This window comes from Serinus canaria, chromosome 1, assembly GCF_022539315.1.
Source record: "Serinus canaria isolate serCan28SL12 chromosome 1, serCan2020, whole genome shotgun sequence".
Taxonomy (NCBI): Eukaryota; Metazoa; Chordata; class Aves; order Passeriformes; family Fringillidae; genus Serinus; species Serinus canaria.
In genome coordinates, this window is record NC_066313.1 from 26,213,339 (window position 1) to 26,240,834 (window position 27,496).

Genomic DNA, 27,496 nt, shown 5'->3' on the forward strand with positions numbered 1-27,496 from the left:
GAGAAGCCAGCTCCCAGAGCTACAAGACAAAGGCTAAAAATAACCCATTAAAGGATTAATTTCAGGATTTTTAAATACAGCTAATTAATATGCATAGGAAAGGCACATGGTCTGCAGGAAGGAGCACACACAACCACAGAGTCTGCAAGGGAAGGGGGGGGGTGGGTGACATGCAGGCAGAGCGCCAGTGGAGAGATAAAAGAGGATATTCCCTATATATATCCCTTGGGCAGAGAACATGCAAAAGAACGTCTGTTTCAGAGGAGGTGGAAGCAGAGGCGTGAAGCACTTCACTGTTGAAGAGGCACAGACAATGCAGTGCAACCACAAAGGACAGGACACCCCTTGCTAGAGCAAGTGAATCCCAGTGAGGTGGCTCAGGGGCTGAGGACACCACAGGGAGATCAATGGATGCAAAAGCTGCTGCTTCAGAAGCGGTGCTGCAGTTGGGAGCTGGGCGCAGCACAAATGCGCCAGTGCAAGAAGCAACGGAGCAACGGCTGGATGAGAAACTGGATCTCAAGGTGGATGGCAAGGCAGCACACCAGGGGCCATGGGCTACACTCAGTTATGGCACTTTGGAGGCCTCTTATTTCCTCTAATGATCATTGCATTCTGAAAACAAGGTACCACGTATGAGCAACACGGGTGACGTCAGACAGAAAGGATTATCTACAGGTAATGTGAATTAGAAAGCAAATCTGGTTACTCACAGGCTGTACTGGAAAAAACAGAGCTGTAGCAGCAGTTCCAGAGAATTTCAAGGTGCAGGGGGAAAAGAAGCTCAGCTGAAGCCACATACCAGTTTCCCTGTGAAAAACACTTAATTGGAAACTTTTTCCATTTCCCAGACAGCAGAGGAATGGATGGACAGACTTTATTGCCCAACTCACTGGCTACTGAAGTCTCAAGAAAAGCTGGGGGTTTAACCTGGTGGCTTAATTATTTAGTACCACTGCTTGTCTGCCTGACCCTTTACCCTCATCTAAAAGGATCTTTGAACCTTTTAGCCACTTTCACAGAATTGAGAAATGGAGAGAAATCTCAAACTTTTGTGAGGTTTGGTGGCTTTCCCAATGACACCCAGGAAGAGCCTCAAAGTGTTGTGCATGATGCTGCATCTTGAGAGCCATCTGAGCACTACAGGGACCTGTCAGAACAAAGTACAGGGGTTTAATTTTGCAACAGGGGGTCCTGATACATGTTTAAGTTGACAAAGTCCTTAGTGGAGCTGCAGGGGAAAGAAAAGTTGCAGCACCACCACACCTTTGGAACAGGGTCAGCTTCACACTTCAGTGCTAGAGGATACTGCTTTTGGAGGCAAAGGACAAAAACCACACTCTCTTCACTTAAAGACATTCTTTATTCAATCTTTTTTATATACAATATTAATTTTTAATCTGTAAAAAGTACATATGCAGGATTCCAGGTCAGAGGCAGAAGGTTTCACCATCAGAAGATAGACTTTTGCCCTTTTATTATTTTGGAGGAAAAAAAAATAAATCTGTCAGTTTTAGACAAAGCAAGAATAAAGGCAGAATGCAAATCCAACTTCCACCAAGCAATTAGGATTAAAGGCAACAATTCACTGTAACAGGTCAGGCTGTCTCCTCTGACTTTGGTGGTTCCCAACTTTCCTGGGCAATTACAGAGCAGTTTGTTAGAAGGCGCCGACAGCTGAAGCAGCTCGTGCTTATCATGTCTGCTACAGCTTGCACACAACTTGCAAAAGAGCCTGGGCTTCCTCTTTGTATGGCAACTCAAACTCTTGAGTCAGAAGACTGTTTTCTCAAAATTTGAGGAGTGAAAGAGGGATGCCTTACTCAGGGTGAACTGATCTCCCAACTACAGTATGGATCAAGAGCTTGCTTTCATTTTTCTCTGGTATCAAGAAGCCTGTTTCTTATTTGTCCCCTTATAAACATGGGCTGGGCTTAGCAGTGTAAATACCAACAGGGCTTTGCTTAGGGGGTGCACCTCTAACCCTAAAGGAGTGTGTAATTATTGTCACCTTTCAGAACCCAGGCAATATTCAAATCTTGTAAAGTACTGTGGGGGAATATGTCAGTGTTTGGGAGCTGGAACAGAGTGATCCACAAATCTGGAGCAAAGAGCTGAAGGAACAGCAAAGGTGTGACTGGCAAATGGAACTACTAGCTCTTCCTTCTACTCCAGGGCACTTGCTATTTCCTATACTTTCCTTGAACATTCAGTTTGAAGGACTATATTGTGCAGCAAAATTAACACTCAAAATATCATCCAAGGTGCTTTTTTTATTTAGAGGACAATGCTAAGAAGTTGACTTCTTGACTGCAGGACATGCACAGCTCCAGGGTTGTTAATGGAAGCTGCAGAAATCTGGCCTCTTTGAAAAGTAAAGCTCTAATTGCTAGACAAAAAATTACTGCTGGCAGATCCTGACCAACAGGCAAGTTTGAGGCTTAGATTAGGAAAAGAACCATACATCCTCGTTTTGACTGCATGCAAACAGGAAATAGACAATTTTGGGATTTCCAGGCTCTTGCCCAAATCCAGTGTGCCAGAAATGCACATGATTTTCTGTTTTTTATTTCATTCTGTAAGGGGGGAGGGTATTGTAGAAGTTGTAAAATGGGACAGCTACCTAGAGAAAATGAGGATTGTTTTGTTAGAGAGTACAGTGCAAGACTCAGAAACAGCTAGGACTAAAAAGTCATTTTTGTGCTTAAATTTACACTCTTATCTTCAAGAAAGTAAGACAGCAGCAACAGAATGAAATGGCAACATTCTACTGTACCTTATGTACCCAGAGGGAAAACAGTCTGAACTTTGGGTTGCACATAATGCCATTTTGCAGATCAGAACCTACTTTTCTGTGAAGGACTCAGGAGGAGGGCACATCACTTCAGTTAGAAGTTTCAGTATCTGTGGTGCTTGGTAATAAAGCATGTACCTCAGCCAGAACCCATAACCTCCAAAGTCTGCTTGATCTAGGTAATCTCAGAATGAAATTTATGAAAGACACAGCAATTAGTCCTTAAAATGCATTGGTTTTGATAGACTCTGCACATCATTAGCTTCTGGAGGAAAAGGCCAGTTGGTATTTTAAAGAGTGATGGAGAAGAAACTGACTCTTATTGGGGTAACTGGAAAACAAGGAACAAGTGTCCTTTATTGGGTACCTGCTGCTTATCCACACAAAGAAGAAATAGCAGTACTGTACATCTGCTTTGAGAAGAACACCATCCCATAACATGAAATGGCTTAGTCTTCAATTCAGGCATTCCTGTGGCAGTAAGTTAACCCACTGGGATTCATGGAGAAGTTAAATTTGAAGGGCTCCTCTTTAATTCACAAGAGGGGGATGGAGGAGGAGAAGCAAGTTTGCTGTTTCTGGGACTCCTTGACATCTCTCTGAACAGACTGGCAGCCATTCTACACCTGCATTTATCAGGAGGAGTACAGGGATGGGTCTATGGGGCAGAAAGTGTTTTTGTTATTTTTAATTCTTTCTTTCTTTCTTTCTTTCTTTCTAAACAGAAGGACCTGCTTTTCCTTTTTCTTCTATATACCCAGAGACATGTAGGAGAACAAGGCAATAGAGTGCAGTTTTAAACTAATAACAGCTCTCATAGGATCAGAAAAACAATTTGAAAACACAGCATATCTGAACTTGGGAAAATGAAAAACTACTAGTTCTTCAGTAAGTCACTGAATAATAATTAGAAAAATAAATTAATGTGGGGCCAGTAAGAAGAATCCATTCATTAAGCTATTCTTAATTTTAAATAAACAATTACTGAAATCAGTATTATTTACTATACCAATTACTTTATAAGTTCTCAAATTATTTTTAGGATACTGCTGCAAATTACAGTAACAAAGTAACTGGTATTAAGGTACAAACATTGAGACTGAAACTTTTCCCAAGCCCCATGTTTTCTTCCTCTTGAACTAAAGAAACTGTCCGGAAAAAAGCATCTGACAGCATTTTTACGTAGATCATATGATGATTTCTATGTCTAAGTTAGTGACACAGACAAATGAAGAGTAATTTTGGGGGGAAACTCTACAGTCAGATGCATTATAATATCATAAGGAGCAAAATCTTTTTATGAAAAACTTTATTTAAAAACATTTTTGAGAAAGGAAAATAGCACTCACTCCCTTTAAATCTGTTGCTGTACTGCTGTAGCTCACTGAAGAGTTCTCCCACTTGCTTCAGTACAAAAACATCATCAAGATTTTTTAAAGACTCAACCTGTGCACTAATTAGGAGGGAAACCTGCACCTAAAGGCTGTTTGTCAGCAAAGGGGCCAGTCACCATGGCAAAAAGATTTGAGAGCTATATAGGGGAATAAAAAGAATAGTTTGAGCTGTAAGGGTTCTGAACAACAGTAAAAGAGATTGAGGAAGACAAAACTGAAAAGATAAAAAATCTGGAAAAATAAAACTTTTTCTAGCAAATAAATGAAAATTGAAAAAGACTCCATTTAAGGATACTATCCAGCCCAGCCCTGAAGCACTTGAAAATACCCTATGCATTCAGCAGCATTATAAATTAATGAAAAAGAGACTCTTCAGTTTCTTTTTCCAGTCACATATGAGAGATGTTAGGCTGCTTCCAAAGATCACGCCAGATTTGTACTGGAGCACCCAGAAGAAAAGCAAGTTTTGTAAAGTAAATCAAAGGCAGTTTTAGGCTTCTGTCAGACACCCATATACCTGCAGAGAAGATTCTGTGAATAGAATCCAAAGAATGAAATGTAACAGATTGTGTACAAAAACACAGAGCAACCAGCTCTCACTGCTTAGCTCAAGGGGAGCTCCTTTTAGTTCCCTATACTGTATCCTCCTATATAAATCATGAAACAGTTATGCTCATGTTGTCATCTCTGTTTATTTAGCTAAAAGAACCAGGACTAAGAGAGGAGAATGGTTTTTTTCATGTGACATAACTTGTGAGGAAGGGAAACTTAGGCTCCTTCCTACTCCTGTGATATGCTCCAGACTCTGCCTGAGCTTGCCAAATGAACTAAGCCCACTCTGCTGACAGTGAACTACAAACCAAATGCTTACTAATTGTTTTTTTCTTTTTGGACATAAGCATTATTTTGAAAAGGGAAAATGAGGAGGTAATACTTTTTGTACTTTAGGTCTGACAGGTAAGAGGCTCTGAGAATGGCTGCCAATCTGGACAGATGCTCCTTAGAAAATTCAGACAGGTACAGAAAGAAATTCAAATCCTGATGCTGCTGGTGCAGTGGTGTTGCTTTGTTCATGCCATCATAAAAAATTTTGAAAAGAAAAAAAGAAAGGAAAAGAAAACCTAGGTATTTGGAACCCACCCAATCTGAAGAGGTGACTGTGTGTTGTTCCTTGCAACAGCAAGCAGCAAGTTCCTCTCCCTGGATGGGAAAGCCTTTTCTTTCTTATTAGTGTTGCTGCATTAATGTTATCTGTAGATTCCATGTCTTGCCAGGGTTCAAAGCGTGTGAAGTCTCTGTCCTGCAAAAATCACACTCACGTGTTTTGGTCATGTATAAAACAGAACTTTTAACTTATTCATAGTTGAAGAGCTTCGTTTCCCATGCCAATACTTGCTTGACTCGGGGGTCTAGGTTTACCAAGTGTCTGTCTGTCTCCCCTCCTGCTAAAGTCTCAAGTGGTCCATGTAAACAAAACAGAGCTGAAAACAGTCTCTCTTCCTCTTCATAGAGCTGTTTTTATCGATATGCAGGATTTCCTGACAGTGTGGTGTTGGCTAAATGTAAAACAGGCAGAGGATGAGCTTCTGTGTTAAAAACCCAGTTGTCTAATGGTAGAAGATCATCATTGGAGAAAAGCAGATACAAATACCTGGACAACAAGACAGAGATGAAAAACATGGGTATTAAAGCAGAGCACAGGCAGGCAGGAGCAACAGACCATATTCAGGCCTCACAGTTCAGCAACTACAGCTATAAACAAATTACTTGCTTTCAATCTTTGTACAGCACACACAGAGCCTTCCCTACTGTGATGATCTGAAGTCATTTTTATTATGATCAAGCCCTTCAATGAAAAGTTGTTATAAAGACAACCTTTTAATCTTTCCAAGAAACTTTTGTGTTTCGAGTCTCCCTTCAAAGACCTGCAGTGTAAAACAAACATCAAGACACCAACCACAAGTATTTGGGGGATAAGAGAGCAGAAAAGTTGTCAAAAAGCTTTTCTTAATGAAGCAAACCCACATGGAAATGACTAACCCTCCTTAATCCAAACCAAAGATTTTGTGGCAGCACAAGAGAAGCTATTCAACCACGGCAGGTATCTGATTTATCATCACCGTTCTGGAAGCTGATTCAGCTTCTGGTGAGAGGAAAAGGGACAATAGATTGTGCAGAGGGTTTTCACATTATAACACAAGGCAGATGACATGAAGCATGTAACAAAATAAGGATTACTGGACATACGCAGAGAAAAAGTATTTTGTTGCTCCTTTTTTCTTAATGCACACTTTTGAATGTGGCTGTGCTGTAACTCTGTAGGACATACTGGTAGTAGGAATCTGTCAGAGTTTCCTAATACAACAGCTAAAACTCAAACCACATTTCCCTTCTTACAGAACACCTGGCTGTGTGAGTGCAAGCACAACAGCATGGGTGTACAGGATCTCTCATCTCCTCCTCGCTTTCCTGCCATCCAGAAAAAGACAGCTTTGCTGCACTTGACAAGGAAAGGGTGTCATTCCCCTTAGTGGACTCTGCCACATCCAGAACGCACACACTTGTTCTGCTGCTCCTTCGGTCTCTCTCCATCAGACACTGGGAGTGTCTGCTCCTTTCAGCCTGACCAATTCTTCTGCTGCCTTTACTTGCCAGCTCTATCCACAATCCAGGCAGCAGAGCCCTAATTTTTCTTTCCTTCCTCATCTATTCATTGTTTACAGATAAAAATTTCTTGCAGAGATGATTCAGTTTTGTCACACATATCTCGTCTCCTTCTCCACACTCTTCATTTGTCTTTAAAGCATCAGGCCTTTCCTTTCCTCAATACTTCTGCCTCGCTCTCTCCTGCTGCAGCTCTCCAAGCTCTTTCTCACCACAGCAGCAATATTTCATCTTACTCAAACTCACCTTCCTCATTTGATTCACACTTTTCCTTTGAATAACTTAAGCAACCTATTTCTCCATCTTGGTCCTTCCCACTCAACAGGTACCTTCATGCCAGGTACTGCTCAAAACTCTCAAATTTGCTGTGTTTCTCTGATGAATTGAAGTATCCAAGCGGCAAGAAAGCATATTTGGGACAAATACCAAATGTGAATTTGAGAGGAACGAATATGCAGAAGTAATCATCAATAGCAGAAAAAACTACAGCAGGTATTGCTTAAGGCATATTTTATGCCCCTCTTCTGAGGAACACCTTTGTTTTTCTCATGACATCACACCAAACCTTTCCATCTTTATTTTCATTCAGGCTATCTCATTGTGAAACCGGTTTCTGGTTTGGGCTATTGCATCAATGTCAAAAACATCTAACATCCAGCTCTTCAATAAACCTTAATTTTGTTTCACAAGCAGGAAATGCTCAGACCAAAAGTCAGTAAAAATTACTGAGTTCTTTCCTAGAACTGCCACTATCTGCAATGCTTGCACTGTAGTATAACCAGTTACTGAATGATGCATCGGTGAATTTTCAGATCTTGTGATTATTTAAGATGCAGACAGGATTCTGGTGATACATCAAAAGTCAGCCTTGCCACCACACAAGTCCCTTAGGAGCAGATTTCATTCTCTTATTTGGCTTTATAGGCAGATCAATCATATACCATCAGCTCCTGGAGAGGTACTGTTTCTCTGACCTGACCTGTTTGAAACTGCTGCCTCTCTCTTTGGGATCACTGCTTCTAGTCTCCAGAAAATGAACTTGAAGGAGTAAGTGAAATAAAATTAAAGAAGACAATAGAGGATGTAGCAGTGGCTGACTTCCTTTTTATAATGGTAACACGAGGCAACAAAGTATTGTGATTACCTGGAGGAATTTGGTGAGGAGCCACCAGAAGGATAGAACAGCCACATTGTCCCCTTAGGCACAATGAACTTGGAGTCCCTTTTTCCCCAGTGAAACATGCTGTGATCCCTGAATTAGACACAAAACCTGCCATTTTCAGGACCTGCTTTCTGTTCCATTTGGTGCTCCTAATACTCAAAATCAGTCTTTGTCTCCTTTAGCTACCTGTGGAACATCCTCTAGAATTTAGATGTGAGTTTTTACGGAAAGATGCAGAAGTGAAAAGGACTTACTTCAAAGTTTCAGCAAGGAAAAAGCTCTGCTGTACATCATCATATGTAGGAGATGAGGAATACACATCCTTGACACCAGAAAAGCCACCACTAACTCGGCAATACTTCTCAATTGCCTGCAAAAAGGAAGGGAAAAGACACAGAGAATTTAACTGTAGAATAAAATTTGGAAATTTTAAAGCATCAAGCTTGATCAACAAAGCAGGTGGGTTTTTTGTGCTGCATTTTTCTGCTGCGAATCTCTCTGTTGAATGATGCTATGGACATTAACAGTTTATGCTAAAATAAAGAAAAATAGACTCGACACATACAGAAGTAGAATCCTTTTAGTGTTATTAATGACACCACATTTGGCAAACTGCTACATGCTAAGAAAGTATTCTGGGGAAGAACACTTTCTTTCCTGGGTATTTACTGTTGGCTGATATTGATGACATGACAAGGACTCTGTAGACTGTTTTCTGAGCTCATGCAGTTCCTCATCAATGACATTGGGTAGAACATCCATCAGTCAAATCAATGGAATATGTGCTGTGATGTGCACAGGAAGGTAACAAACCCTGGAAGAGTCTGAAGAGTTATAAGAATTCTTTGACTGGTAGCTAGTCATGGAGACTTACTGTAAGTAGAAATAGAATACTGTACTCATCTTTATGGACTGCTGATTCCATCCTGTAAACTCTTCTAGCTGCTGCTTTCTCCCCTCATCTCCTTCTCCTACCTATGCTATTCTCTGTTTCCTGTTTACACAGCTGAAACTCAAGCCAGCTTGCATGCTGGACTTCAGCAGAGATCTTTACCTTTAAAGCACAGAGTTAAAATCCATGAACATTCCATGAAGGAAGGGGCCAATGGATTCTGCCCCTCCCCAGTTCCAACACAGTACTGTGAAAAGCACAATGGAAGAGGAGGAGACTGGAAAGAAAGCGTTAGTAGCTCAGAGCACCTCTCGCCTACACTTCCATTATTCCACTCGCATGCACAACCTTACAGCACACAAGGATATCAGCCATTAAAACTGGCTCTGAAGAAACAACTCTGAAATGATTCACAGGTTATTTGTGCTTCCCTGCTGCTTTGACTGTGCTTCCTCAGCAGATACCAACTCTTTTAATAGATTCATGCAGGGACAGAAAAGAAGCAGGCATGAAGGAAAATGTTTGTCTCGGGATGTCTGTCATTACCAACGACTGAACACAGCCACCTGTAGCTCAGCAATCTATGATTCAGCCCCACAGCCTTGTGTGAAGCTCCTCTCCACACGGTGCTTTAGGCCCACATTTCTGTTAATTCTGATTTTTGCTAGTTATACTCAGCAGAAGCTGAGGGGAGTCAAGGCAGGGGAGCAAATAAGCTTTGAATGATGCCCTTTTTATGCAGAGAACATAGATTAAATCAAAACTAACTCTTCAAGGACCTCAGTATTGCCTTTGCATACTAGAAAGACTGGGAGACAGAGAGGAATTTTCCACTGGACAAATGGACAAAGAATGTCAGCAGATGCTGTCACTGAAATCAGGAGGAAAAGCAAAAAGTTGAGCAGGATACCCAGGGCAGTAAGTCACAGCACAGCAGGTACTACAGCTCACCTCCTCCTAGAACATACTCTTACCCTGTGAAAATCTGAGACTGTTCACAGACCAAAGAATAATCCAGACTGTACAAAGTTCTTTCAAGTTTCCAAAAAGCAAGGTTTTAGAAAAGCAAGTGGAGAGACTGGCAAAAAGATGTTATTGGAATGGCTGTGGCTGTAGAGTCTGAACTTCTGCCAAGAAAGGTAAAATCTTTCTTGGCAAAATCTAATTGCTGTAATTCCTTATCTCAAGCACAGCTTTCTCCAAGTTTGGATGGAAACACTCCGGTTTTTGCTGGGACTTGAGTCTAAAAGGAGAAAGTGTCTGGATGAATTACTTTCAGATTTGGTTACTGGTGCAGGATAGGGCTACACTGAGACTACTCCCATGCTGAGAGCTGGGTGGACCAGGTTTTCTCTACAGTGAAAAGTTTATGTGACACATCTAACCCAACAGCACCAAATGCATGACAATGTCTTTGTCTGCACGCTCTTGCACAACAACAGTGATGCTAGCTACCACATGGCAGCCAAACAACAACATCAACAACGCAAACAACCCCAACACCACTCTCTCCACACAAAATGAAACCACACCAACCAACCAAACCAACTAAAAGGAAAAAAAAATTAATTGCTTAGCTTCTGAAGAAATAATGCATATGCTGTTTACAGAACCATTTGCATATTCCTCCCCAGAACTCCTACAGCCACCAGGTACGTGTTATATGAATAAAAAAAGAGCCAAAGCACTTTTGCTTTACAGGCAGAAAATGAATTGCCTGCTCTTGGCACTATCCCCTTTTATAATAAAGCAGAACATGACCTTGTGTCTGCTCTGAAGTATGGCAAGATGGAGGAGGAAGCCCCAGTGTTTACAACTCCTACCAGAATTTCCAGCATACAGCCTAATCAGGACTCTGGTCAACCAGTCAGCAGCCCTGATGCTGTCTGCCATAGCTTGGACAGGAGAAACCTGCTAGTGACTGTGGCAAAATGAAAACAAGGAATACATGGTACCACTGTTAAGGCATCATCTCCTTCCTCCAGAACAATTAAATCCCCAAGCCAGTGTAAGAGACAAAACTTGCTTATTTTGGAAATTGTTGCTAATGATAGCACTGAGATCCTCCTCTGTGCTGTAGAGGTCTCATATTTGGGTAACTAAGTGCAAAAGTAGTGAAGCCAGCAGGCCAATAAGCCTAGAGAGAGAAAATGCATGATCTATATCAACTTTTTTTTTTCCTTACGGTTACAAAGAAACTTTGTATCTTCAGAAATTTCTCCTTGGGAAGGCAGACTTGTGCTCAGAATAGGCAAAGGATTTACCCTAGCTGATCAGAGTTCTACATAATACAAGTAGTAATTAACTGTACAGGAAAAAAGCCTCTGAAAGATTGCTTTACAGCTATTCATCCAAATAGAAAATTTTAAAACATGAACAAATCATTTGTCCTTGATTCCGAGCTGTACAGAACTTCGTGACACTGGCTAAAAAACTTGGTGCCACAGACAAGGTGCTTAAATGCCACTTGAAAGTCTCAGTGTTCTGTCTTCACACAGACCTCAGAGCACTTGGTGTAGTGGCATCTGATTTGCCACCCAGATACACTTTCACTCCAGAGCTGAAGACCAGTCTCCCTGATAAAACAACGCTTAATTTATTGCATCATAGAATACAGGGAAGCTCCAAGATGATTGGAAGGGTATTAAGGTAATATTGCTACCATTGTGAGGCACTGGCAGACTGAATAATTTTAGGATGGCATACCTGATGTTAGTTCCAGTCACTAACAGAGACACATGAGTATATATATATTTATATATATATATAAATATATATAAGAATTAGAGGATAACTGACACCAATCAGCATGGTTTTATAGAAAACTATCTTGGTCACAAGCTTGATTTCATTCTTTGAGAGCTACAAATTTGACAAATAAAGGTAACTGCAAAGCTGTAATAAACTTAAAAGCTTCTAAGGCAATTGACATGGTATTTAAGATGTTATGAGAAGACAAGGCAGCACTATACCATATAAATATAATTCAATTTAAAATTGACTGACAGTGCTCTAAGAAAGAACTGGCAATGCAAAATCATCAGAAAATAGAGCTGCTTCTCACAGAGATCCACAAGGAGCAGTCTGAAGTTTTATCAAGCACTGCAACACCGCTGCTGGCTAAAATGACATACGCAAATAACAGCAGCCAGGGTAATCTGCTGGTAACTGGGTGCCAAACAAAATGAGTTTCATAAAACCAGGCACATAAACCTAAATCTAGCCATCAAGACTGCGTAGCTGCAGACCCAGGCTAGCCTGCAAGGTTGAGACAACCTTTGGAATGCAGAGACAATTCAAAGACTTCCATGGCCATGTAAGAAAGTTCAGTCTGAGTTCCTGTTAGGACGTTGCTTATTATAATCTATGAAAATTCTCTGGAAAGAAAACATGGGGGAAAGGACATTTTAAAATGGCATAGGAAGTCATAGGAAAAGCCAGTGATTGAGAGCTGAAACTAGGCAAATTCAAATGGGTAATAAAACATGGGGTTTTTTAACACCAAGAATAAATAAATAATGGAACAAACTACAAGAAGTAGTGGATTTAATACTTTCCTTTATTCAAATACAGAATAGAACAGGAGAATATTCAACAGTATACTCCTGCCAAATACATGTGTCTCAACTCAAAAGTGACACAAAGTGAAATTTCAGTGCCTGTAACATACAGGGAGGTCAACATGAACCTAAGTTCTTTGGAAATAAAATCTGATGTGCTTGTAGATTGGACCCCAGCTCCCTCAGTTTCTCTGAGGGTGTTTTTTGTGGCATATGCGACTTTTCTTGACTGTGCCAACAACATGCCCATAAAAACCGTGCCAGTTTCTTCACCAGCTGTCATACTCACAGCTTCTAACCCACGAAACTGTGAAACCATATTTCTTTTACCTCCAACTTATGTCTGGCTCTTTTCTGTCTACTCTTCTTCTCTAAGAAGAATCACAGAATGGGTTGGGTTGGAAAGGACCACAAAGATCATCTAGTTCCAACCTCACTGCCATGGGTAGGGATGCCACTCACTAGAACAGGATGCTCAGGGCTCCATCCAACCTGATCTTGAACACTTACATCCACAGCTTCTCTGGGCAACCTGTTCCAGTGCCTCACCACGCTCTCAATAAAGAATTTCTTTCTAACATCTAATATAAATCTGTCCTCTTTCAGTTTAAAACCATTGCCTTTTGCACTATCTGCCCACATAAAAACACCATCTCACTTCTTTTAATAAGCCCTCTTTAGGTACTAGAAGGCTGCAATGAGGTCCCCCTGGAGCCTTCCCTTCCCCAGGCTGAACAATCCCAGGTCTCTCTCAGCCTGTCTTTGTAGGAGAGGTGCTCCAACCCTTGGATTATATTTGTGTCCCTTTGTGGAACCTGCTCTAAAAGATCCATGTTGTTCTTGTGCTGAGGACCCCAGATCTGGGTACAGCTGAGGTCTCATGAGGACAGAGAGCTATAGTCTTTCCACTCCACCTAACTATCAATCCTCAATTTGCCTGAAGTTAGCCCCAGCTTCAGGTCTTGGCTATTTATTTTCACTGTTAATAGAAGCTCTGATGAACTCAGCAGCCTCTGTGGTGCAGTCCTACTTAGTGAGATACACAAGTCCACAACTCTTAATTGAACCCTTCATTCACACAGCTCAGATTAGTAATTGGCTTTACATGCCTATTGTGAAATGGTGGCTCTTACTGCTTTCAAATAATTAGCCTGAAAAGGATTTTAGTAATTTTCTGTATTTACCCTGAGTATCCTCCATGCATATTTCTGTAATACTTCAGCCAGCTCCCCAGCACACCATCATCCAATTTGACTGGCCCAATACAATTGAGATGAATGCTGTCTCTTGTGCTAAGTACAGTATTAGGGAGAATTAGCCTTTTTTTCTCAGGAAAGAGATAGAGACCCTGTAACAGGGATTTATGATCACTGAGGGAATGTAAGATTGAACTTCCTGTTTTTTCCCCCAGAGACACTGGATTTGGAGAGATGCAACAAAACAGGCCTTGGACAAAGCATAGGATTTGCACTAAAGTGCAGAAGTTTTGTCCAAAAATATAGATAATAAATCCAAGTATGCTTCAGATCTTGGAAGGCAAAAGGAAGACAAATTCAGACAGTGTTGTACAACAGCAGTAAGCCAACTGCTCTGCGTGTCACACCAGCTTCTTCTCTATTTATAAGTGATGGAACAAATACAGCCAGAGCTGTGTGTGACAGGGAAGAAGAAAAAGTAGTGAGTAGGTATGAGGAATAAACACAAGAACTTATTATCTATATGCAATGAACAGAAAATCCTGGGGAACAAAAAACTTCAAGCTTCTGTGTCAGTACGATGGTGGGGTAGGAAAATTCCTAATTGTGGGAAGGAGGGGTTTGCAAAACTATTTATGAAGAAGTCAAAAATATTTTATGGCTATGTTAGATAAAGAAATCTTGTATCAAGGAAACAACAAGCAGAAGAAGGCAGTCTGTAAGGATAGAGGCAATTAAGCACAGGGGCAGCTTGATTTACAACTTTAATGGAGATTGACAGAAGGAAAAAGTAAAATTCTACCCCACACACGGAGAAAATTGGAGGCAGAGGAGGAGGAAGGGAGGGTTTGTTTTGAAAGCATTAATGGGAACCAAGATAATGAAAGCAAATGGAGAAAACTGAGCAAAATGCAATTAAAACACATGTTTTGCAGCGTGCTTAAGAGACTGATCCTGGCTTGAAAACCTTTACATCTGTAATTTTTTTATCCTGTTACAAAGGACCCCTCCTCAACTTGGATCATCCAGCCAGAGCTTCTGAAAGGAGCTTCTTAGATCAGCAAGAATTTGCAGTATCTACACAGGCAAGGAGTAGATTATTAACTTTGTCATGTTAGAAATATGCATAGTTTAGGCAGCAGGGATGATGAGACTCAAAGTTTGATGTTTTGGAGACAGCAGCAATGCATTCTGGAATAAAAATGCTACAAATGTGGAACCTGTCTCCAGAATAACATAATTCTGGTTGGAACAAAACAGACTAAAAGGCAAAGCCACACTAAGACACAACCGTAAAATACCTGACCTCTTCTAGGTGTTGCAGCTGTGCTGAGGGATGGATAGTAATGAGCTTGGCTAAATATTCTGCATACAGGCATCTTAACAGATCTCTTCCCACCTTCTCTTGCTTTTGGAGCAAAACTGGTTTTCAGCCACAGAATAAACTTACCCAGTCTCCTGGTTTGTCTCTTCCTTTGCTTTTCTCTCATCTCTTCTGGATGTAGTCAAAATATTTCATTACTGTCTTGTTATCTTTAATGTTTACTCTCTGCTCTGAAACTGGCTTTGAGCTGTTTCCAAAGACTGCTGGAGCAATAGCAGGGAAGTAGAGAAACTCTTGGGGACTGTGCATTACTGACAACAGTAGGAGTCATGACTAGGGGCTTCTGTTTCCACACCTAAACTCATGGACTGTGTAATGCTGAATGCACCCCTCACCTGAGCATCTGACTCAGCAAATGCAAACTAGCAATAACTGTGTGTGCACCCTCATATGTACCCTGGTTTACAGGAAACTGTGAAAATCAATTACCACTCCAAGTGTTTCATTACCGTGAGACTGAAGTGGCTTCCAAGGGGAAATACACAAAATTCAATTACTGACAGATGATTAATACAGTTACCTGTGCTGCCTCCCAGCCCCACTGCCTGTACTTGGGATCGTGGGTGAATCTCCACATATACCAGTAGGTCTCAATCACCTCTGGCCTTAGGATGTAATACTTCTCATTCTGCCGTACTGCCACCGCCTCCGCGCCACCATCAAATTTGAATGCTTCTGGGCCCAGCTTTAGTGCTGCAGAGAAACAAACAACCAAAAAAAAGTAAAGGTAAGAAAAGATTTGCTCCATACCAATCTTTGCAGGAAGGATGGGTAGGAGATTGCTTTGTCCCAAGCTTGTGGAAAAAAAACCCCAGAACCTTTAAGCAGTCTCAGAAATATTTCCTACTTTTGAGGCCTATAATTTTTCTTATGAATAATTTATCTAATTCCTTTGAGAAAACTACCTATTTTGACAGGACTACAGTAATCCTCTTGAAAACTAATGGAACACTAAGAATATAAACACACTAACACATTCAATTATAGGATAAAATTGAAGTGACCGACATCAGTTCCTTACAAGAAAAAAGGGTCAACAAAGGTTTTGATGTCCTTTGATCCCACCCAGCACAGGAGGAAAAGATCTTGGAACTAAACAAGTAGTATCATACCAAATAACTTGTATCTTTATCCAAACTGTTGGTTTAAGGATGTGCTGTCAGGCCATTGTAACTGATGGGCTGTGATCTTCAAGTAAAGGGTTTACAACTGGGCAAGGAAGTCTTAAGTGCACTTGAAAATAAATCTCTGAAATAAGAGATTCACTGTTTAAGCCCTTAAAGGAACCTGTAAAGGCCCTGTGCCAGCACCTGGAAGACTACTCATATAAGAACAACACACCTGTAAAATAACTGTCTATAATAAGAAGTTAGACATATTTTGATTAGACAGCTGCACATTGGTCTTTAAATTTAACATTACTAATGCACTCTTATTACTGCACCTCACCATTTGTTTTGGCAGAGAATTTTTAAGGTGCTGAATGCTGAAGCTGCACTCAAGCTTTAAAAATTATCAAAGCAATTAATCATGTAATTCCTGTGGGCTAGTGGTTCAAATTAACCAAGGTTTCATGGGTCTGAAAGGGGAATCTTAGAAAGCTATAATGAAAAATATGAGCGACTCTCAGTGCATGCTGCAGCAGAAAATCTCCAGAAGTTCCTTAAACTTTTTGTTTTAAGGGACTATGGCTCTATATGCCAAAAGAAAAAGCATCACACTGCTTCAGCCACATGAATGGTAAGGGAAACTCCATCAAGAAATGTTTATTGCACTTCTTTCAAAATGGGCCATTTTATTGGTTTCACTTAAAAAAATTAAATAATTCTCACTATAAATTGATGGCGATTAGATACAGAGTTCTACCTATCCAAAATTCTGAGTATAAGAATGGTTATACTGGACCAGATGGAATTCTGTCTGCTACAGTATCACATCTCCAACAACAGCCAAAATAAGACATTGATGGGGAAGTGGAAGCACCTGTCAAGTATATGAGATACCTTTTCCCATCTTTTCTACCGGCCTCTACTGTTTTGGAGCTCAAAACTTCTCCCAACCTAGACAGACTTTTATAGGTGGTCAGTAATTCTAAATAAACTTATTTCCCAAGTACTCCTCTGGTGCTTCCCTAAATCTGTGCAAGCCTTGAGCATCCAAAACAACCTCTGCTAAGGAGCTCCACATCTCTAATACCTATTTGATGCAGAACCACTCTCCAATCCCTATGTAATTTTGCAAATCTGATGAATCCTACCTAGAAGGTCCCTTTTTCACCCTGACTAATACTATTCAATTCAGTTGGGCCTCGAATGGAAACTATTCCATGCCTCTAGTAAATCTTCTTGCCCTTCTCTGCAACTCTTCCAGTTCTACTATATCCTTTGTTAAAGAAGAGAGGACCAGCAAATACAGGGGAAAAAAGTGCAGATGAGATTAATACAGTGACATAATGACATTTTCTATTTTTCTCTTTCTCATTTTGTTTTTCCTGACTGCTATTGAGTTGACATTTTCACAATCTCAAAAGCAATTTCCTGAATTGCAATGGTCAGTTAGCACTCATCATTTAATATGTAAGGTTAGAAATAATTTTTTCAGAGGCGCCTCACTTTACAATTAACTACACTGGATTTAATTTAGCAATTTATTATGCAGTTACTCAACCTCATAAGGTCCTTGTGTAGTGTTTTTTTTGTTATTATTAGCACACTTAGCTTACTGTTCCTGCCCTTTTCTGATCATTTATATATGTGTGTGCTTTATAGACAATACATACTAAAATATGAAATGTAAATATACAATACACTTAGAATGTATATAAATAGAGTATACATTTTACACAGCTATACACATATATATATCAAATATATCAGAGTACTGCTGGTTAACCAGCATCTATCCATTGCAAGAGTGGACTATTTACCTCTATCCTCTTTTCTATATTACGCCCATTATCTTCCTCCATGCAGGTACTTGCTGCTTAGATTGTAATCGTTTAACATCCCTAATGGCCCTTAGTAAAACACTTGTTAAAAAGCCTTTTGGAATCAGGGAAACATCACAGCCATGTTACTCTTATCCACCAAAGAAGCTGCATTTCAGGCACTTCTGGTGATCCACCACCTACAGAAACTGTGATGTTTTCTCTTGCTTTGTAGCTTGCTTGTGAATTAACCCTTAATTATTTACTCACACTTACTCCTAATGCTATGGAGCACTACAAGAAATTAAACTACCCAAGGATGGGTGACCTCTGCATATTGGGATGATTTCACCCAATTATTATCTGAAACCAAGGATGTAAAATTGATAGCTGACTAAAGAAAAGAAGCTATTACGGGCACAGTACCTTTCAGGGGCCATTCTTCTAAGCCAAGAACCATCTAAGGCCATTTTACAATGCTATAGTGGTCACAGAATAATCCAAAATTTTCATATTAATAGCGCTGATAGACTATAGTCTAGGCAGGGAGAACAGATGAGAAACAATTTCATACCAGTGCAGAGCTGAACAACCACCATTTAAAAAAAATTTAACTGACATAAAATTGACTTCAGTGAGAGCTGTATTTAGCACTACCAAAAAAAAGGGCAAATCTTTATACTTTTAGATAAATATATTTCTAATTCCATAAGTATTTTTGAAAATACTGTTGTCTGTTTCATATGTTTCTTTAAGACTACGATCAATCTAGCAATAAATTTCCTGAAAGTAAGAAAGTATTCATAATTATAATAATATATACTAGGCTCTAATTCATACCAAATTGGAGGAACAGAACATCCAAGACACTTCTCTTTGAGACTCTGAACTATTCCATCAACACATTGCTATCTCATACATCTCACAAAAACATGTTATTATTCTCATTTCCTCAGCCTTGCCTGTTTAGCTGCTTACTGAAAGTCTTGGGGCAGAGACAGCATTTACTCATACCCTTGCATATGTCTCAGCTGAAATCTTAGTCATCTGGCTTATCCTGCACTCGAATTGTCACACATAAAAAACAGCTAAAGCTGTACCGCGATTCTGAGGACAGCTCTTGTCAAGAAACTTTAAAGAAGTGCAAAAGATTTCATCCTAAAATAAGCTCTCTGTAGTCAGTCAATACTTTACGCACTATCAGCTAATGGCTAGGAAAATTCTTATGCATAAGGGATGGTAGAGTGTACTAAAAATACTGCGTGCTATAGATCAGCACACAATGCCATCTATACAGATAAATTTGCTTATTTATCAAACCTCTACAATACCTATGAAAGCTGATTATTCAGTTTGATTTGTTAGTGATCTTTCCATTCCTTTGATTTCATTGGATTTGTTTTTTGTTGCCAACTCCAGATTTCAGATTGTCAATTATTTTATGCCTGTGCCGTGTTTCTCGATGGTTCACATTAAGCATGAAAAACAAAGAACTAACCCCCAGAAACTGGAACACCTCAAGACGTGCAGTACTGACATAAGCTTAAACACCAAGAAACCTTGTGCCATGAGCACATAAAGCTGTATTTTTGTAGCCTTACCAGTGCCCACTGACAGCAATGTGATTTCTTCTGCTAGTAAATGGGCACACAGATCAGAACAAGCCTCCTATCTTTGTTTTTCTCAATCTTCTCTCCAAACTGAGAGCACACAAGACTACAGGAAAATCCTGCAATCTCCTGTCACAGGACGGGAGATTTAGGATGGCTGCAGCATTAACCTATTGATAGTTCATGGTACAAAAAATAGTAGAGTTGGTAGGAAGCAGAGGCATGTACAGACTACACATCATAAGACTATTCTGGTTACAGTTAAGTTTTCTCATTGACCATCAATAAGCCTTTTCAAATCCTTTCTAAGGGGTGTCACATGCATTAACAATTTCCTGAAGAGGGGAAGAGCCTGGGGGGGGGCGGGGGCTCTCATGCTGCAATGCCCAACAGATCCTGGAAATACAAATCCCTTGCTCAGAGGTAGACCAGAACCACGACTACATCCCCTGCCTTCACCTGTCAAAAAACCACCAGCTTCCTCCAGCCGCTGAATTAGAAAGACATCCTTTGAGGAGCGCTACAGACTGATCCTCAGCTCAAGCAGAATCTACAAGGATTTTCACAGAGCCATGGCAAGGGCCCAAGCTTCTCACAACATACCTACTCACTTCTCCAGCATCATAGTCTGAAGTCTAATGTCTTCTCTCAGGTATTCCTGGAGAACATTGATAGGTGACTCAGATTGTCAGTGAAACTACATCCCTGCATAAAATTCTTGATTACGTGGCAGTGATGCCAGCTGCCACTGGGACATAATTCCCAAGAAAATACATCAGGAATAGTTTCAAGGACTTTCCAGCTCTCTGTACTAGTCAGCACTAAAATAACCAGCTTTCTGAAATACCAGGTTGTTTTTTCTAACAGGCTTTCAAACCTGCAATATGTGCAACAGGTTGATGATAGTTGTCCTCATTTTCCAGAAATGCTTTTATTCTGTGAAATTCTGTTTCAATTTTGCTGAGACTTAAGCTCAGCTATGGAAATTTAGGTTGCTTCATAAAGTAGTATTTTAATACTGAAGTATTGCATCATCAGATACATACTGGAGTTTATTACAAGAAGCTGTGGAATGACACAGGCAAGGGCAGCTCTGCTGGTTTATCTAAAGAGCTGCCTAACCCCTGTCTGCAGTCTCTGCATCCTTCTCCCTCCTCTGGGCATGCCCAATGGGGCAAGTTCTCCCATGTCCATAGGAGAAAGAAACCAGGCAATGCCCTTTGCCTGCTGAACCATAAACCTATTAGCTGAACCTGGATGACTGTCTGCCCTCTTAAAGATGCTTTTACTGCCATCAGCCAGTTCTGCCATTAAAGTGTACAATTATGCTCAAATCCTGCTGTTAAAACATAACAAAGAAGTTGACATTTTGCATGTATAAGTTCTTAATTTCCTTCCTAAAAATCAGGCCAGAAAATTAAAACCAAAACATCCAAACACAAACAATCCAGATTCCTGGGACTGCACGACTGAACAAAAGAAAACAAGGGCATTGAAAATTTATAGCTGTCTGTACAGCTTTCAGTCTTTCTTGCTCATGTGTTCTTATACAGTCATTAAATATGTAATCAAAACTTTTATCTCCCCCATCTTTTGACTTATTTAGGGTACAGAATAAACATCTGAAGGAATAAAATTAGGTCTGCTCAAACAACTGTGAATTTAACGTTGCTTATTTTTAAATGTCAAATTAAACATTTAAATGCAATTTTTCAGAATGCAACAATAGCTGCTATGTCCTACCTTTTTTTCTTTAGCATACTCATATTTTTTAATTTTCCTCTTTTTAAAACTGTTGCTACCCAAATAAAATTATCACTTCTGTGACTGAATTATTTAGAAAGACAGGCAACTATACAATGATACGATGTAACCCTGTGGATAAATACATGAATTCTCATCTTAAAATTGCTTAAGTTATAGTTACCATTATTTCTACTGGGAAGGGATTTCAGAAACTCACTTCTCTGATAGCTATGCAAAGCCATTTCCAATCTCTAACCCACATTTATGCACATCGAGCCTAAAAATCTTGCTCTTGTTACAACTGTGTTCTTTTATATCCTAAAATAACTATTTCTCTTCAGTGTTTACCCCTTGAGATGGCAATAAATTTGTTCCTTTCTTCGGTATTATTTTTCTAGCCTGAGCAGGCCAATCTCTCATATTTTCCTCGCTGTAAGATAAAACCTCTGTCACTCTATTCATTCTCTTGGTCCTTCTCTGCATTTGTTCTGCTTGAAATTCAGATTTATACAGAGTATTCAGGGTGAAAAATTACACATGTCTTCTAAGGCAGTCTTAATATTATCTAATCTCTGCTGAAAATTCTTCATCTGATACAGACCAGGACATTTTTCAACTCCCACTTCAGACCAAGAGCTCCTGACTTTTCCCAGCAAACTTCTTATTTCTGATAGTCCAGTTCTCAAGATGTCTCTGATTACTATTCTGAGACTCTTCCATTTTAATTATGTTTTACAACTACATGGCCACCCGAAGCATAATCAGTATACTTCAAGCATCAAGGTCACTATAAAATAATTCTGGTCCAAAAGACTGACCTTGAGAAACTTCTAGCCCAGCAATGAAGTCTGATGCTGCCTCCTCACTAGTCAGACCTTTGGCCTTCTCACAGTCTGCACAGTACTCCTCATCCTTGCTTGTTTAATTGTACTTACTCAGAACGCACTATTACAAACAACTAGTAAAAAGTTGTCTATTTACAAACTTTTTCCTCTATTTAACTGTAAGAACAGTATATGAAAGTAAAAACTTCCCTATATATCTGTGAGGACAAGAGTTCACACAAATTCCTTCCTCACCATACCCATAACCCATCTTAGCTGACTGATCCAAAACTGAGGACAAACATGCATGAAGGAACCCTAAAATCTGAGTTTGTATTTACTCTCCATGATGAACAGCAGAAGTAAATACACGGATGTTAAAAATTCACACTGGTATAAAACCAGTGCGTGTTAGACAAGGTTCATAACAAATCCTAACAATAATTACAAGAGTTGCGGTATTCCAACTATTGAAATAATTATATTAACAAAAGGTCTTACCTGTCCTGTCATATGACTCATGACATGTATGTGCAATTTCAGCTCCAAGCTGCAAATAATGTCCAGCTTTATCATCTCTGGAACCATCTGCTCCAAGGGCAAACATTCCACCTGCAAAACAGGTCAAATGGCCCATCTTTCTTTCAAGATGCCCGTTCTTCCACTCCCCAATGAAGGTCAGTCCTCCATTGGACTTTCTGACAAGATGTTTTTCTATGGCCTACAAAGAGATTAAGAGAACATTCAAACACTGTTTCACAATTAAGTTTTACTTATTAACATTCATTATTTATCAGGCAAAGTCTGGCTTTCAAAATAAAAATAATTTTCTTTTTTCAAATTCACTTCTGAGCATTACAGGAACAGACAGTTGTAAGAATATAATTTCAAAGCACAAAAAAAAATACCTTAACTGCTAAAAATGCTAATGACATCTAACATAGGAAAATCACAACATAGACAACACTGTACTTTTACTTGAGAATTCAACACTTATTTTATGGCTCAAGCAGTATTTGTCTAACTGTTAATTCTGGGAAGTACCAGAGCTCTGTGCACTCTGTGAGTACTCAGAAAACCCATCCATGTCGGAAACTTCTGGTTAGCAACATGCAAACCTGTACCCTCAGTCAGTCTTTAACAGGAAGTGACAGGAATGCTCCAGCTACCTTCTAGCTTCTCCATAGCAGCTTTCTGATTGCACATTCTCAAATGATGGGTGTTAGAACAGCTGATCACACAATATCCCTTTATTTTATACATGAGACAACAGCTGCTTTCTTTTTGCACCTTTATACCAATATATGCTGTTGCTTGTGACTTAAAAATGGTATCCTTCTCTTAGAAGAACAGCTGATCTACCTTCCCAAAGTTTGCAAACTAGATGGAACAATGTTTGCTTAAGCCTCTTTCAGAGAGGATCACAATTCTCACCAACTTACTTCAGTATTTACTATGTCTAGCCTTAGACAGTGAGAAAGTAATGAAAAGAGAAGCGCTGGCCTGCACTCCTGTTGGGTTAATTCTTTCACAAATACCACTGATAGATCTGAGGTTTGTGCTCATGGCAGGATCCAGAGACAAGAAGGCAGAAGTAACTGAGCAGAAACCAGTAAGTCTGACAGCTGCCAGGATGGTTGTCTAACCATCATGCAAATTGGCATTGACACTGCCTTCTGCTGCTAGGGAGCCTGATGTGGTTAACTCTACAAGCCTCATTTGGGCTGAAAGTACTGGTACAGGAAGTATTGGATCTGCTGAAAACTTCCATTGGAAAGGATATCAAGATCTGGAGCATTAACTCAGTTGATTCCATAATTCTAGACTGTGACAAAACTGATGTTTTTTGACCATATGGTACATCAAAGTAGAGCCCTCTTTGAAGGAAAGCTACTTTAACTATGAAGAGCAGGAAGGCACTAAAGCATATGGATTATTTATTTCCTAGAGGAAAGCATTTTTTTCCAAATGCTAAGTGATATTTCCTTTTGAATTTTATCTTCCCATAATTTCATAACTGTTGAGGAGCAAATGGTTGCAGAACCGTTTCCAGTGGGACAAAATTGCTGTAGTTAGCACCAGGATAGCCAACAAAGGCCAAATTTATATACTTCTCCATGAACTACACTTCTACTCCGGATTTGCTTTCATGGTTTGACTGAAGAGCATGTTCTAAGTGCAACATGCTCCTCTTCTGAGCAGAAAACACATCTCAACTTGGAAATAACTGCCTGGTAGAAGGGGTAGTTTTTGAAATCTGAAAATCAAGTTCTATCACCTACTTAATAACCAGGTTATGTTCTGAGAGTCACAAAGGAAGCATCTCAAGAATATAAATGCAACTCTCTCAAAATACTTCATCATTCAACAACCCACTGCCTATCAACTGCCCAGGGAATAAGGAAAGTTTGTGCAGGTTGGGATAGGTGTGGCATTTGTATCTTGGGCTGGATGGCTGAGGCCACAGAGCACTCCAACAGGAACTGCAAAGCAGTGACATCCAGCTAGACTACAAGGAGTATACATGTACCAGAGTGGATGTGTACACCCCAACTCCCAAAGAGAAGATTTAGTTCACATCAACTAAGAGATTAACTAATGGAAGGAGCTTCCTTAGTCTGAGCAATGCCTGAGAAACAGGGGTGGTTGAGGTCACTTGGTTTGTTCAGCTTACAGAAGAGACCGAGGGGAGACCTCATTGCAGCCTTCAACATCCTCACGAGGGGCAGTGGAGGGAAAGGCACCAATCTCTTCACTCTTGAGACCAGTGACAGTAGCCATGGGAATGGCCTGAAGTTGTATCAGGGGTGGTTTAGGTTGGATAGCAAGAAAAGGTTCTTCACCCAGAGGGTGGCTGGGCACTGGAACAGGCTGCCCAGGGCAGTGGTCACAGCACCAAGTCTGACAGAATTCAGGAAGGGTTTTGACAACACTCTCAGGCACATGGCATGACTCTTGGGGTGTCCTGTGTGGGGCTGGAGATGGACTCAATGATTCCTGAGGGTCCCCTGCTATTCAAGATACTCTGTGATTCTATCCAAAACCTCAATGTTTCCTGAAGTTCATGATTACAAAAAATAGCATTTTCTGAGCTGTCTTGCAGCAGTACTTGCTATGATGTGACAGTCAAGCACACGGCTGAGTCCTTCTTTTAGCTACCTAATGCTGCACAGTAAGAAAGAGTGAGAACCAAATTTATAAGCCTAACAGATTAGGCTACTCAAGGCAACAGATCAAAAAAAAGCTTACCTATCCCCAGCTGATCTGAGAAGGAAAAAAAAAGACACTTGAAACCAGACTAGCTGGAAGGCCCACATGATGATGTTGAAGGCAAAGTTAAGAGGCCCATCCTCAATTTTTATCACCACAAAAAATTCCTGACAGGTTTCACCATTTCAGCTTTTATCACAGCTGTGAATTTCCATACTAGGACATGGCAATGAAGTGTTCTTTACAGTGCAAGATTGCACCCATGTTATACAGAGGGGTTATGGACATACAAATTGTTTGTATTCATGTTAGAAGTATGTGGTGACCTGGATAAGATTTCATATGCCATGGATCAGAAACCATGACATCTGAAGCACAGATGCTGCATTTTTCTTCCCTGTGATAGTTCCAAGGAATGAGATATCACTGTCTACTGCAAGACTTAGGAATCTGAGGTTATGTTGTCCATCTTCCACTCATATTGCTGTAATAAGATAAGAGAATGAAGTGTGGCTGGACAGAGATATTCTTTTAGACTGGTGGGTGCTGAGAACGCTTCCAACTCTTTGCTGTGAGTGGGAGGAATGCATGCTACACCTTTCCCCTTCTGCTTGTACAAAGAGCTTCTGCTTCACGTTTTGAAAAACAAAGAATAAGAAGTGTTAGCTATGGAGGAAGACCTATATTATAGGCAAGAACAAAAGAAGGGTAAGGGAATGGCCTCTTTAAAAATTTAAATAAAAATTTGAATTGCAGTTATGCAAAGCGAATCCTACTTAATGAATATTTTCCTGTGTCTTTCCATGTCAAGTAGGACCTGGGAGAGACACAAACCCTGAAACAGAATATGTTCCACAGCACATAAATCAGTACAGTTCATGCAGACTCAAATATACAGGGTGGGTTTAGCTGAGAAAAAGCAAAAGGAACCCTCTGATACTTGGACATATCACACATGAATAAGGAGCAGCTTGGCTTTTCCTCCCTCCTGTCCACACAGTGTTTTCACCTGGTCCCAAATTTACCTTGCTCTGTCTCCATTCAGAGATGTGCCCATATGAAATGTTTGCAAGATGGTTTACAGTAAAGAGGATGAACAGGGGAGTTTATTTCCTCTAATTCTGAAGTGTTCACAGTTTAGGAATCAGAGTAAAACATTTCAACAGTAACCACAATGGAAGCTAAATATCAATTGCTAAACATCTTTAAACCCACAGGACCCCATAAACTGTATTTTAACCTATTAAAAATACACAAGTATTGTTATGAACTAGTAATATAGATTTTTAACAAAATCTGGAAAGCTAAGGAAGTTCAAAAGGACTGGGAAAGAGCCAATACTTTATCAGTAGTTTAAAAAGTTAATAAAACAATTATATAAAATTAATGACATGGTTTCAAAAATAAATGTTTGATTGATATGTATATGCTGATACTAGAAATATTAGAGATTTCAAGAATTTCTTGGCATTTTACAAAATATTAGTCCTAAACAAGTAAAGAATAAAAAATTGTGAAAAAATCAAAAATATCCTTATCCCACGAAGATTCTGCATAGATACTTTATTCAACACTGGGCAGTATTTCTAACAATGATCTCCAAGAAAACTGTAGGGAAAAAAATTGCAGATGACACAAAAATTGATGTAACTATAGATAATGATAAAGAAAAAGTCAGTTCTGTAAAATCAGTGAGAGCAGGTGACAAAACGGGTTTTGCCTGAACAATGTGTTGCAATAGAGATAAGTGTAAGGTCAAACACTGAGGAATCAGGAATGTAAATCACAGTGGTAGGAAAGCCGTAAATCGAAAAGATTATAACCAGCTTCAGAATAAAGCAACTGGAAAGTGGATGATGGTATGAGGCAAAGGTTAAGAGTACAAGCAGTGCTTCTGGCTGGATGAAGAGGATAAAACCAAGAAGGAATCAGAAGAGGAATCATATTAGAAGAACCACTGCATTGCTGTCTCCATACTGAAGATACTGGAAAATACATAGAAAATAGCTTAAGAAAAAATTCAAAATCTGTTTTATCTTGTGAGACCAAAAAAAAATCATTTTTCCTTCACGAGAGAATGTCTATTGTACATTTGATAGTACCAACTATATGGTGTAGATAACCCTTTAAAACA

At 39.8% G+C, this 27,496-nt stretch overlaps 1 protein-coding gene across 1 annotated transcript in view; it reads right to left on the bottom strand.

The window, feature by feature from the left end:
• Positions 1-1,344: 1,344 nt before the first annotated feature.
• Positions 1,345-27,496, bottom strand: part of MAN1A2 (mannosidase alpha class 1A member 2) — a 133,939-nt gene continuing 107,787 nt past the window's right edge. The window contains exons 10-13 of the mRNA XM_009102611.4: positions 22,654-22,873; positions 15,567-15,739; positions 8,269-8,384; positions 1,345-5,839 (exon numbers count right to left, since the gene is read on the bottom strand). Of these exons, the coding sequence (XP_009100859.1) occupies positions 5,707-5,839; positions 8,269-8,384; positions 15,567-15,739; positions 22,654-22,873 (642 nt within the window). The 3' untranslated portion in view covers positions 1,345-5,706. The remainder of the gene's footprint in view (positions 5,840-8,268; positions 8,385-15,566; positions 15,740-22,653; positions 22,874-27,496) is intronic.